Source organism: Podarcis muralis, chromosome 16 (genome assembly GCF_964188315.1).
Source record: "Podarcis muralis chromosome 16, rPodMur119.hap1.1, whole genome shotgun sequence".
Lineage (NCBI taxonomy): Eukaryota > Metazoa > Chordata > Lepidosauria > Squamata > Lacertidae > Podarcis > Podarcis muralis.
In genome coordinates, this window is record NC_135670.1 from 14,439,678 (window position 1) to 14,452,753 (window position 13,076).

A 13,076-nucleotide genomic window follows, 5' to 3' on the forward strand; every position below is an offset into this window, starting at 1 on the left:
TTCATAGGCCTTCCCTCCCCAGAGGTTAGCTGTGAGCGTAAAATGAGTGTGAGGGAAGAAAGAACCATATACAAATTCCTTGGAGGAATGCAGGCCCACTGTCAAGACTCCCCCCCCCACCACCACCACGGTTTACACCAGTCTCTGGCAACCTGGTGCCCTCCAGATGTTGTAGGACTACAACTCCCATTACCCCCAGCCAGCACCAATTGGGCCTAATGGGAGTTGTAGCCTGATATCATCTGGAGGGCACCAGGTTATTTACACCACCTGAGAGCACCCTCCACAAAGACTACCCCCTCTCCACCCAACCTGCAGAGGGTCCCTGAAGGGGCCACCAGGTTCTACTGAATCGGCTGTGGCTGTAGAGGTGCCTGTTCTTTTGAGTTCTGTGGGTCAGACTCAAAATTTGAGTTGTCGAGTTGGAAGGGACCCCAAGGTCTTTCATTGTGAAGGTTGTGGCTTACATATTCAGCCATTGACAACACCCAGAGTGGCTTAGCTTCAGGAAAGTAGGGGCCTTATGTGCATTTAGATCTGTCCTGTAAATATGTAAATAATAATAATGGCTTTTAAGCAAAATTATCCTGGAATGGGGGAGATCAGACTTATGTCCATGTGGAAGAGAGAGGCACTACAGGAGAAGTGAGGGGATGTATGCGAGAGCAGCCCTGCTGGATGAGGCCAATGGCTCAACTAGTCCAGCATCCTGTTCTCACAGTGGCCAACCAGATACCCAAGAGAAAGCCCTGAGAGCAACAGCACAGTTCCTCACTTGTGTCCCCCACTGCACTTGCATATAGTGAGAAGGTATTTGCATCTCGCCTCTGTTCAGAACAGGCGGGAGGGAGAAGGTCCCATCCCGGCATCCAGTGAAATGTGGGTGTGCTTAAGCAGACACATTCCCTGTCCAGAGAGGCTGAGCCAGTGCAAAGAGGAACTGAGCAGGAAGAGGACTGAGACTTTTTGCAGGAGGTAGTGCAGGCAGGCAGGAGCTGGGCTGGCTCCTGCCAACATACACACAACGTCCCTTTTTTTGATCATAGAACTGCAGAGTTGAAAGGGACCAGGAGGGCCATCTGCAATGCAGTAATCTTTCTGCCCAATGTGCAGTCTGAACCCACAACCCTCAGATCGTCTCATGCTCTACCGGCTGAGCTATCAGAAATCAAGATACATTACATCCATAGCATTCCTCTGATCCACCCAGCTTGTAACTCTATCAGAAAAAGAAAAGAAATGAGATTTGTCTGGCATGACTTGTTTTTGAGAAACCCAGGCTGGCTGGGTCTTGGTCATCGCAGTACTCTTTTCTACCAGACTTGCAAAATACATCCATACATATGCATTTATTTTGGGGGTGCCAAAATGTTTAACAGATATACAAGCCCAGACCGTGCTACCTCGCGGGCTTCCTTCCCCCCCCCCCGCAATCCATTCTTTCAATTCGCTTCCACGAGACTTTGCAGGTAGCTGTTCAGCGAGGGCAGCAGTCTCCAGTTGTCTGTGCGAATGCCCACGCAGGCCGCCTCTCCCACACTCTGCACCCGGAGGAGAATGTGGTACTGGGGAGGGAGGGCCATGCCAATTTCGTAGGAGCCCGACTGCTCAGCCAAAACGTACCGGGAAAAGTGATCGCATACCAGGGACGGCAGGGACTGAGGTGCCACAGGCCAGGTGGTGAGGCTTTCGGCGCCCGCTTCACTGCTGTCGGGGTGAAGGCGTTGCCAGAGGGCGCCAAAGAGACGGCGCCGCTTTTCTAAACTCCAGGAAGGCACCGCCAGGGGCATGAAGAGATCGGGAAAGGCTACCTCCAGTGGCTCCAGCTGGCTGGAGCGCGTAAGGCCTTCCTGGGTTGTGTAGAGAGCAAAGACATCCAGCTGCGTCGGGTAGGGGCAACGTGGCTGCAGCGTGAGCGTCAGCGTCCGGGGAGGGCGCGCTGCTGAGAGACAGGGCACGCACAGTTCCGGGACAGGCTCATAATGCCGGTCCGAGCACATGAAGCGAAGGACCACGCAGAGCAGGAGGTCGTAGGGGGGGCTTGAAGGACCCGTGTGGACCAGCTGGTACGTCAAGCTGAGCTGCGATGGGGCGCGGGGCTCCAGCAACCACTGGCAATAGCCCTCCACGTCTTGCTCAGGGTGAGGGGCCTGCTCAGGCCTGTTGCCGCTTGCCTCCACCCGTCGCAGCCTCAGTGGGGCTGGCTGCACTGGGTGCACTGTTAGAGAGGCCACGAAGCTCTGGCTGTCAGCCACGATGGAGGAGGAGAGCGTCCGGGCCTTGACAGCACCTCCCGGAGCTAGTACGGCCCCGAGCTTCTCGCCAGAGAGGTTGGCCAGCAAGGTGTAGTAGAACCGAGCCCGGTCTCGCACGTCCACGTCCAAGTGGCTGAGAGACACAGCCTGCAGGAGGTCGGCTAAGTGAGCTGGGGCGGGCAGCGGGCGCAGCTGCATCAAGTTGCGGCAGACGCTCAGGAGGACCTGGCCTGAGCGCCAGCCCCCAAGGCGGCCCGAGGCTACCAGGCGCCTCAGGAACTGCATGGTGCTGCCCTGAGGGACATCCTTTTCCTTTGCCAGCCGCGCCAAGACCTTGAGGTGCCAAGCCAGGTCCTCCTCTTGCAAGGGAACGCCCACGACGAGCCCTTGCAAGGCCTGGGCCAGCCCGCCGGCCCAGCCGCCCTCTTCTGGAAACTTCCAAGCCTCGTCCAAAAGATCTATCAGGTTCGGTGCCAGGGCACAATTCTGGCGGTACAGGCCCAAGAGGCACTGGGTGAGCTCTGCCATTGGCTGCTCTCGGGAGCCAAAGTAGCGGGCGAATAGGAAGGCTGCCCGGAAAAAAAGCCGGGTGGCCTCCGGTCCTCCTCCCCTGGCCACCAGCCCCCCGAGGGTCAACACGTGCTCCAGGAGGTATCCCACAGCGCGCTCGGCCGTTGGGCCTTCACTCTCCACGCACACAAGGCACAGCAGGTTCAGCCGGGCCAAAACCGTGCCCTGGTCCTGGAAGAGTCCGGGGAACAGGCCGGATGTGGTGCGAGGGGTGAGCAAGACCGGCAGGCCCTCGTCCTCCGTGGCCGAGCCCAGCGGCCGGTTTTCAGGGAAGTGCAGGAGGCAGTCCAAGTGGAAGAGCTTCACCGGGGCGGGCAAGGCCGGGTGCTGGGCCAGACCCACAAGGCGGCGCAGCAGGAAGGCCTCATCCTCAGCTGTGAAGAGGCTGTCGGTGAAGAGGCCCTTGAGCTGCAAGACGGCATGCTGGAGCGTCACCCCCGCCGTGCCAAAGAGGCGCACCAGCTGCGCCTTGAAGATGGCGGGAGACTGTGTACGCACGACGCTGACGGCCTGGGCCAGCTGCCACAGGAGGTGGCTCTGGGCCACAGAGGACAGGAGGTAGGAGCTGTCAAGGAGGGAGGACACCACAGCTTTCAGGTCCTTGACATCGCCTGGCGAGGGGAGCAGGGCCAGCTGCTCGAGGGTTGCCACAGAAAGGTCCCCCAGTTCCCTCGTGGCCTCCCACACCAGTCCCTCTTTGCTCTCCAGGAGCTCCCCCAGAGTCCCAAGGCCTCCCCGTCTGGCCAAGCGCAAGATGGCGTTCCTCAAGGCCAGCCCGTAGAGCAGCGTGTAGCTCTGGTGGGCGGGCGATGTCTCCTGGTGTTGCAGGGAGCGCAGGACGGCCAGGCGCTGAGAGAGGAGCCCCGGGTAGCAGCTCTCAAGCTCCCGCAGGCACTCACAAGCCGCAACTCGCACGGGGCGCTCCGCGGCTCCCCCGCGGCAGTCATTGAGGTCGGACACCAGTTGCAGCAGCAGAGAGAAGTATTCATGGGCAGCCTGGCAGCTCTCGGCGAAGGAGTCCGTGGCCACCAGTACTGTTGCCATGGCATAGAGGAGTTGGCACCGCAGATACGCCTGCTGCTTGGACGAGGGGCCCAGCTGGCCGAAGAGGGAGAGGAGGGACGCGGCCACCTCTTGCCCAGCCTTGGCATCTGGGCACAACAGGGTGGGGTACTCCAAAAGGAGGGTCAACATGGAGATCTGTCCAGAAGGGGGAAAAGAAGAAGCTGTCAGGGAAAGCCAGGTGGAAAAAACAAGTCTTTAGACTTAAGCTGACAGAATATGCGCAGCTTGCAGACTTAACATATAGAATAAGAGAACAAGAAGAAAATACATTTAGGGAAGATTGGAAAACGTTTATTGAATATATGGGAAAAAATTGTGTACACTTGAAAACTTCGGCAGCGCTAAGATAAATTCAACAGTATAAATAAGTTTTGATGGATTTAATAATGGAATACTGAATGGTTTAGTTTTTGTAAAATATGCAGGGATTTATGATATGCAAAATGAACCATGGAAAGAGAAGAAGGGAAGTCATTGATATTTTAAGGATGCTTAAATGAGCATTCTAAATTGTATAACAGAAAATTTAATTTAAAAGTATATAAAAAGAAAAAAAGTCTTTAGAAGGCCCTACATGAGAGGGCACGTCCGACACTGAGCAGGGTTGAAATCCCCACTCAGTGAGCTTAGGCTAGTCACTGTTCTACCTTGGGGGGGGGGGGGTCGTTGTGAGGATAAAGTTGGAAGGAAGAGAACTATGTATGCCACCTTCAGCTCCATGGAAGAAAGGTGGGCCATCAATGACACAAACAAGCAAATATTTATAGGTTTTTGAAATGTTTTCTCTCCCCTCCCCCATCCTCCTTCTTTAGGGCTTTTGAGGTTTTTATTTGCCTCTTTGTTTTGTTTTTTACCTCATGTTATAAGTATCTGTTGGTGTTCACATTGCATTTACATGGGGTACACATGCAGATTGGTTTGATTCACAGTTTATACACCAGTGGGCACATTCCGAATTTTGAGGAAGCCGATCACGAAATGGCAGCCGTGTGATGTGCGGCTAAGACAAAATGGCTGCCACGGGCAATGCAGCACATCCCAAACGGCAGCCGTGTCTAAAAGAGCAGGGAAAGAAACAGGAACACAAAATGGCGTGTTGCTGCCCTCTCCAATCTCGTGCATTTTGGATTTTTGAGGGAATGTTTACTTGAAGACCTTTTGTGGGCGCCATACTGGAGGGTTGGTGGACCTGCGAGCGAGACTCTTGGCTGACTTTTCCTCCTCTCCAGACTAGTGGTTTTAGTCGGCTCATTGACAAGGTGGTCTTCCCAAACGAGCGACAAGATCAGTCTCACAACTCACCCTTTTGTGGGTGCTGGGGGAAAGTTAGAGGCATGTTCTCACGTCAACCACAAACACCCTCCAAGCCGTGGGTCTCACGTACCTTGATCTGCTCCCCCAGCCTCTCGCCTCGGAGCTCCTGCAACAGCTCGGCCACGAAGGTGTCGCCAGCCCCATGGGAGAGGAAGGCTGTGGGGCATGAGCGGAAAGAAGCAACTGCGCTGGCCCAGCCTTCCCCGCTCCTGGACCCCATGGCCGACAGAAGACTAGGGGGAAAGAAAGAGAATATTAGTCATGCTCATGGATGATGGGCCTTCGCACATCCCACTTAGTAGCAACCCTAGTCTTAAGGATGTGGAGGGCTACCTCCTCCTCATCCTGCTTTGGTCACCCCAGAGGGCATCATTTAAGGCATTTCAGAGGCCTTAAATTGGTAGCAATTCATCAGTGCGGGATTCCACATAAATAGGAACCACCCTGCTAGGGGTGGATAGGCCCATGTGGCTCAGTGGCAGAGCACTTGCTTTGAATGTAGAATGTCCTGGGTTCAATTCCTGGTGTCTCTAGGTAAGGCTGCGAGAGACTCCCTGCCAGAAACCCTGGAGAGACGCTGCCAGTCAGTGCAGACGATGCTGAGGTGGATGGACCGTTGGCCTGCCTTGCTGTAAGGCAGCTTCCTGTGGCAGCAGTCCTGTTAAAGCAAATCTCTGCCCAGGAAGAACAAGTCTATGAGTAGAACTGCCAGCCTCAGGGGCAGTCAACCTCTAAAATACCAGCTGCTTGGAGAAACAGCAGAGGACTTTCGTGTCCCCTGCAGAATGAAAGGGAAAAGGAAGGAGGGGTTGCATTTTTATGTTGTGAAGCAACCTGAGAACTGCATATTAAGGGCAGTATACAAATTTAATTATTATTATCAATAATAATAATAATAATAATAATAATAATAATAATAATAATAATACAAAGCCCTCCTCCCCCTCTTCCTCCCTTTTTCTTCCTAATTGTTTAAACCAATTCATGAACCAAGAACTCATGCATTGACCACTAACAGTGAAACATAAGCTGTAGATATTTTTCCACATTTGTTATGCTATTTTTGTGATTTACAAATGACGTGAGAAAATTTGGTATACTTATTTGTGTAACATTATTCTTGTTTATAAACCCTCCCCCCCAAAAAACCCTATAAAAGAAAGAAAGAAAGAAAGAAAGAAAGAAAGAAAGAAAGAAAGAAAGAAAGAAAGATGCTTGGTTATTGCAATGGCTGCCCCATAGAATTCTGGGCCATAGGCAGACACTGAGTGAGAGTAGTTCAGTCAGTGGAGCATGAGACTGTGAATCTCAGGGCCGTAGGTTCAAATCTCATGTTGGACAAAAGGGGGCTGGACTAGATGACCCACGTGGTCCCTTCCAACTCTACAATTCTATGAAATGTAATACTGTAATAGTATGTCAGGCGAACCTGTGGCCTCTTGTTGTTGCTGGACTACAACTCCCATCATGCATTTCTACCCCACCTCCAAGCAGCTCCAGCTGGTTGTGCACGGTTCCCTTCTTCCCCATTTTAGCCTCACAACAACTATGTGTGATAGACCAGGCCGAGGAAGCAGGACTGGCCCAAGATCCTCCAGGGATCTAGGGGGCCACATACTCCCCCGCTTCAGGAAATGGGGCCCGCATTGTGTGGGGCTGGGAGAAAACCCCTTTGCTGGGAGGGGCTGGGAGGAGAGAAAGTGACTTCCATCGGGTGCTGTAGGAAGGATGGTGCGCCGCCCCACCCCACGGAAGGGGGGTGGCCAGGTCTGGATCCACAGAAAGTTTGTGCGCCTGGAGGGAGACCTACAAACAACATGGACTCGTGGAGGTGCAGGGCGGTGGGGCTTCTGTGGGGCCAGGGAAAGTGTGGGACAACGCACCCCACCCCCTCGAACCGTTTGCACGCAAATGCAACAGCTTCCCAGTCGCGACACACGCGTACCTGCGGGCCTCGCTCGCTCCTCCACCTCCGCTTTGCAATTGCAGCCGCTCAGCTGATCTCCGGTCCCGGGCAAAGCGGCGCTTCCGACTTCCCTTCCCGACCATCCCGCCGGCCGCCGCTAGAGGGAAGCGGAGCAGCGGCGGAGCAGAGCAGGAGAGGAGCAATTGGAAGAAGCGGCGGTGGGTTCATTATTTCAAAAGGCTCCAAAGTTCTCCTCCGAAAGCCATTGCTGTCCGTCCTGGGAGGTCTCTCCTCTAAACCCGCCCCTATGAAGCCCGCCGAGGACGAGTGCTGGCGAAAGACACTCTGCACATGCTCTGAGACCAATTCCAAAATGATTATTATTATTTAATTATGTTTGAAGCAGGCCCAGGAAAGAACACACACAGATGGGCGGTAGCTCAAAAGCACAGCCCCTTCCTTGCACACACAGAAGGTCCCTGGTTCAGTCCCCAGCATCTCCAGGTAGGACTAGGAAAACTCCAGAGAGCTGCTGCCAGCCAGTGTCTACAGCATAGAGCTAGATGGACCAGCTGTTCCCTATGTCCCTGGGAGAGCATGTTCCATCATTCCTGGAGCCACCAAAGAAAAGGACCTGCAAGGTAAGTCACAGCTGCAGCCCACAAGAGGCTAGAACTTGGCTCAGGACCTCAACAGATGAGCTTACAACCCGAGGCTGTACTGGCTGTACAGTACCTGAGACATTCATTGTGCCCAGTGGTCAGGGAGGATGGGAATTATAAATCATTTGGAGGGCCACAGGTCCCCTTATCCCTAGTGCAAGCCTTTAAAAGGGGGAAAGGGAACCCTTAGCCGCCCGAGGGCCACATTCTGTCATAGGAAAGCTCCCAGGGGCCACATACTTGGGGGGTGCAGTGCCAGAGGCAAATGTGGCCGAGTAACAGACTACAGCAGACTACATCTCAGCCATGCAAATGCTATAGCTTTCCACGCTGAGACCTAGCAGGGCTTCATTTGGCCCTCAGGTTCTCTATCCTTGCTTTAAAAACACAGCTATCTTGAGCCAGGCCCAGGAAAAACACGGTCCTTTTCTTTTCCTAGGCCAGAGCACAGGTCTCTCCTGCAATCCGGAACTGCACAATCGAGAAAAAATAAAGAAAGGGGAGGAGGCCTTTGTTCAGCTTCTCAGCTGTCAGGGAAGGGAAAGGTGCCAACAGCTCCAGGGAGCATCTCTCGGGCGCCCGGCTCACGGTGCCCAAGCAGCCTGTTGGAAGAAAACAGTTTTTGCTGGAAACTGTTGGCTCACCTTTTGGGAGGGGGCAAAGTGAGCGGTTACATGAACTGTTACTCAGGCCTTACTCAACGAAACTCCTGCAAGCCTGCTCTTGCCTTCAGCCTCCCTTCGCACCCAGGGCCGGGCGTAGCTGCCACGGCAGCGCCTCCGTTAGTTGCTCTGGAGATCTTATCTGGAGAAGGAGCCTGTCTCCCCAGGTTAGCTCCCCGGTCCAAAACTGGGGAGGGGAGGGGTTGCCCTTCTTGTATCTGAAACTAGCCTCCAGTTTAGAAAGTTTCTGTTTCTAAAAACCATGGCAAGTTTTTCACAGGAGAAAGGGGTTCATAGGGTGTTTGCACTTCCTAAACTTAAGCAGGCATTGGACAAGGCTGGGGGGAACAAGTGTCTAAGTTTGACTCTCCTAACCCCCCCACGCCCCCCATGCCAAAGTTATTGCTTGAGATAACTGCTGGGGCTCATCCTCTCCCCACACAGTACACCCTGTGACCTGGCCCTCTTGCCACCAGGGGACTTCTGAACTACAGTGTTACCTCGGGTTAAGTACTTAATTCGTTCCGGAGGTCCGTTCTTAACCTGAAACTGTTCTTAACCTGAAGCACCACTTTATCTAACGGGGCCTCCTGCTGCCGCCGCGCCACTGGAGCACGATTTCTGTTCTCATCCTGAAGCAAAGTTCTTAACCCAAGGTACTATTTCTGGGTTAGCGGAGTCTGTAACCTGAAGCGTATGTAATCTGAAGCGTATGTAACCCAAGGTACCACTGTAAGGGCACAAAAAGGACTGCTTTTGACCAGACGCAGAGTGCTGAACATTTGAGAAAGCGCACCCCCAACCAAGGAATTGCGCAGATTCTAGTTGACTTAATCAGCTACATCCTGTTACCACCCCTAGTCCGCGACGTGGATTAGCTAACGAATTGCAGATACCCAAATAGTAAGTGGCACTCTGTAGCTGCTTAGAGGCTCACAGCAACCAAATCTGTGGCTCGAAATTAATCTGTGTGTGAGATTGGAAGGGGCAGTGGTTTCTACAAAGCAGCGCTCAACTGCGAGTCCCCAGCCAGTTTAGCCAATGGTCAGGGACGATGGAAGGTGTGGTTTTTAATGTATGATGTGGCTGTGATGTTAAGCCAGCCCTGCTGTGTTTGGAGGAGTCCCCCATATTCCGTCTGGTGAGGTGTTTGTGGGGGGGAGCTCTGGGCCCCTGCCTCCAAATCCTGCTCTGACAGCATCCGCTGTGCAAAAATAAAAAAAATGAGAGATCTGTTGCCTTTGCAAAATGGGAAAGGTTGCCTGAGGTTGGTGGCTGGGGATAAGAACTCCCTGGGTGTCCGCTCCACCTGCCCCCACTCGGCTTCCACATTCCTGTTTCAGCTAACACGCCTTCCAGCTTGCACCGGGACCTGTTCCCCAAGCGGTACCCGCCCATCCTGCCTCCAGGATTCAGCCCCAGGCAAGGGCAAGATCAACACCTCCAACAGCAGGCGACAGTTCTGAAGCATCAAAACAAATCCAGTCTCGGGATCAGCTAGGAAGGGCCATGGGTATAGCTTGCTGAGCATGTACTCCACTCCCGAAAGGTCCCAGGTTCAGTTCCCTGTACCGTCCTTACTTGAAACCCCAGAGAGCACCTCCCTGCCAGACTTTTTAAGCTGAGATTAATTTGCCAAAGGTGCGCACAGAAAAGGTGAATTGAATCCAAACAACCTGTTTGCAATAGTAGGTTTCCATCTGAAAGCACTAGGTAAAGGTAAAGGACCCCTGGATGGTTAAGTCCAGTCAAAGGCGACTATGGGGTTGCGGCGCTCATCTTGCTTTCAGGCCGAGGGAGCCGGCGTTTGTCCACAGACAGCTTTCCGGGTCATGTGGCCAGCATGACTAAACTGCTTCTGGAGCAATGGAACACCATGACGGAAACCAGAGCGCACGGAAACGCCGTATACCTTCCCATCACAGCAGTCCCTATTTATCTACCTGCGCTGCTGTGCTTTCCAACTGCTAGGCTGCCAGGAGCTGAGAAAGAGCAATGGGAGCTCACCCCATCATGGGGATTCGAACCACTGACCTTCTGATTGGCAGGCCCAAGAGGCTCAGTGGATTAGACCACAGCACCACCCGCGTCCCATACTGAAAGCACTATCCCAGTCTTGTCTGCTGTGACTGACTCTACAATGTGGTGTCCTCTGGGTGTTGCCAAACTACAGCTCCCATCATCCCTGACCATCGGGCTATGCTGACTAGGGCTGGTGGGATTTGCAGTCCAACAGCAGCTGGACCCAATCGCCAGGCAGCTGGACACTTCCAGGCAGACACCTGGGAAGGGACTGCCAGGGACTGGAGCAATTTGCATGCGTAAATTGTCTCCTCTACCCAGTGATTTAGCAGGAGGTTGCACCAGCTGCTAACTATCGGAGTCGAATGCCACACTTGGCAGGCAGCCCTCGCAAAAAGCCTGACCTACTTACCAGCTCCAGGTAGTTGGGCAAGAGGCCTTCTAAGTCCCTTCTCCCCCTAGGCAGGTGAAGAAGAAAGAAAAGAATGTACGTGGGTTTTGGCTCCATACTATAACTGTAAACAGCCAGTCTCAAAACACCTGAGGTAAAGAGAAGGTGTTTAAAACTTAGTCCCGCATCCCGTTCTGACAGCGGCCAAACCGATGCCTCTGGGAATCCCGCAAGCAGGAGCTGAGGGCAACAGCAAGCTTATAATTAACAGCAACTGATATTTGAAGGCACGTTTCCTCCGACAGTATAGGGAGAACACAGCCGTTGTGGCTAGTACCCATTCTCCATGAATTTGTTGGAGGATGCTGGTCATCAAGCCCTCCAAAAAGTTCTCCAATGAAAAGAGGGTCATCCTGTTCCATCATCAGCTTTGTTCTTGTTATTTATACCCTGTTCATCTGACTGGGTTGCCCAAGCCACTCTGGGTGGCTTCCCACACATATAAAACATGAAACATTTTTTTTAAAAAAACTTTCCTATGTGGGGCAGCCTTCAGATGTCTTCTAAAGGTTGTTTAAATTACAGTGGTACCTCGGTTTACATACGCTTCAGGTTACATACGCTTCAGGTTACAGACTCCGCTAACCCAGAAATATTACCTCGGGTTAAGAACTTTGCTTCAGGATGAGAACAGAAATTGTGCGGCGGCACAGCAGCAGCAGGAGGCCCCATTAGCTAAAGTGGTGCTTCAGGTTAAGAACAGTTTCAGGTTAAGAACAGACCTCTGGAACGAATTAAGTACTTAACCTGAGGTACCACTGTAGTTATCTCCTGGGCTTGGTGGTCACATAACTCCATGCCCTCCAATGTTTCTCCAATGAAAATAGGGACATCTTTAAGGAAAAGCGGGACATTCTGGGATCAAATCAGAAACTGGGATGGCTTCTGAAAATCAAGGACTGTCCCTGGGAATTAGGGACACTTGGAGGGTCTGTATCTTGTGGGTACAAATCCCCCAGTTTTGGGATGTGCTGGGTGGATTCCTTTTGTCTGTCCTCCTTTAGCTCGTCCGAAGTTCTGGCGACATGAGGGCAGGAGCAAACCTCCCTCCTATCCATTTACTCCACAGGGTGCCTATTTTTAGACACCTCTGTGGTTTCCAAGGCAAGAGAGATCATGTTTGCCAGGCAGCACCTCCCTTTTTATATATTTATAGAAGTTAGGCCTGGCAATTGCACCCAAGTTCTGGAGGGGAGATCATACCCCAGTTTCGGATGAGGATTACGGCAGCAGGGATCAACACGGTGCATGCGTAGACGTGCTCAGCAACACCTGCCAAACGCTTGGCTCTGCCCACTGTGGATGCTGGCCAGGGGTGACAGAAAAGCATCCAGCACATGCTCAGAGATGCTCTCTTCACAACAAACAGCAGAGAGCCTTACATGCTGCATTTTGTCGTATTTTAAGGGATTTCATACCCGCGCCATAAGGGCCCTTGAATCACCCCTGGATTCCACTTCATGACAATCATGACTTTCTCTCTTGAGTTTCTTGTCCTTAAGATGCATATGGCTAAGAGAGGATTTGAGGACTGTCACTTTGGGTGCCTTCCATAGCGTCCTGTTCCTCAGCACATCTGGCAAGAGCCAATTACACTTATTCGTGCAAAAACTGCAAAATCCAGCAGATTTGCCTCACTAGCTATTTTAATAACAAGTCTGAGAATCTTTTTTTTGTTTTGTTCTCTCTCTTATTCCCTCCCCATATTTTGATTTTATTGTCTAAATTATGCAAAGAAAGAAAGAAAGCCTGACAATCGTGACATTCTTGACTCCTTCCCTCTGACCCCGTTTTGCAAACGGCAATCCTCCTCCTGCCTTAGTTTCCCTTCTGCGGGATGAAGTTAATGATACTCCTCCTGTCCCCAAGGAGGGGGCGGGTGGTTTCACTAGTGAATGCTGGTGAGGCAATGCCTGCACGGTGGAGATGAAAGCAGCAGCAGATCCAACATTATAAAAAGCAGGGCGGGCTGTTATTAAATTAATATTAACTGGGACGTGATAACTGTGGGACACGTGCTCTCCGTGGCCTCTGCAGCTTAAGCCCCGCAGCCCTTTGAGCGCTGGGCTGGAAGGCAGTTCAAAGAAAGCACTCCCAGTTAGCTAATGGGCAGGTTGGCAAACACACACCCCATTCAGAAGTTGCGCTGGCTAGGCTGGGGCACCCAAA

General features: G+C 52.5%; 1 protein-coding gene across 2 annotated transcripts; it reads right to left on the reverse strand.

The window, feature by feature from the left end:
* Nucleotides 1–1,334: 1,334 nt before the first annotated feature.
* Nucleotides 1,335–7,281, reverse strand: AP5B1 (adaptor related protein complex 5 subunit beta 1). Of its 2 annotated transcripts, XM_028710511.2 has the most exons (3): nt 7,150–7,281; nt 5,275–5,437; nt 1,335–4,025 (listed from the first exon to the last, which is right to left on the reverse strand). In XM_028710511.2, the coding sequence occupies exons 1-3, from the start codon at nt 7,251–7,253 to the stop codon at nt 1,443–1,445; spliced, it is 2,850 nt and encodes a 949-aa protein (XP_028566344.2). In that variant the 5' UTR covers nt 7,254–7,281; the 3' UTR covers nt 1,335–1,442. The 2 variants fall into 2 exon arrangements, with proteins under 2 accessions (XP_028566344.2, XP_077776178.1); XM_077920052.1 differs by lacking the exon at nt 7,150–7,281 and having other exon boundaries at nt 5,193–5,332.
* Nucleotides 7,282–13,076: the final 5,795 nt, after the last annotated feature.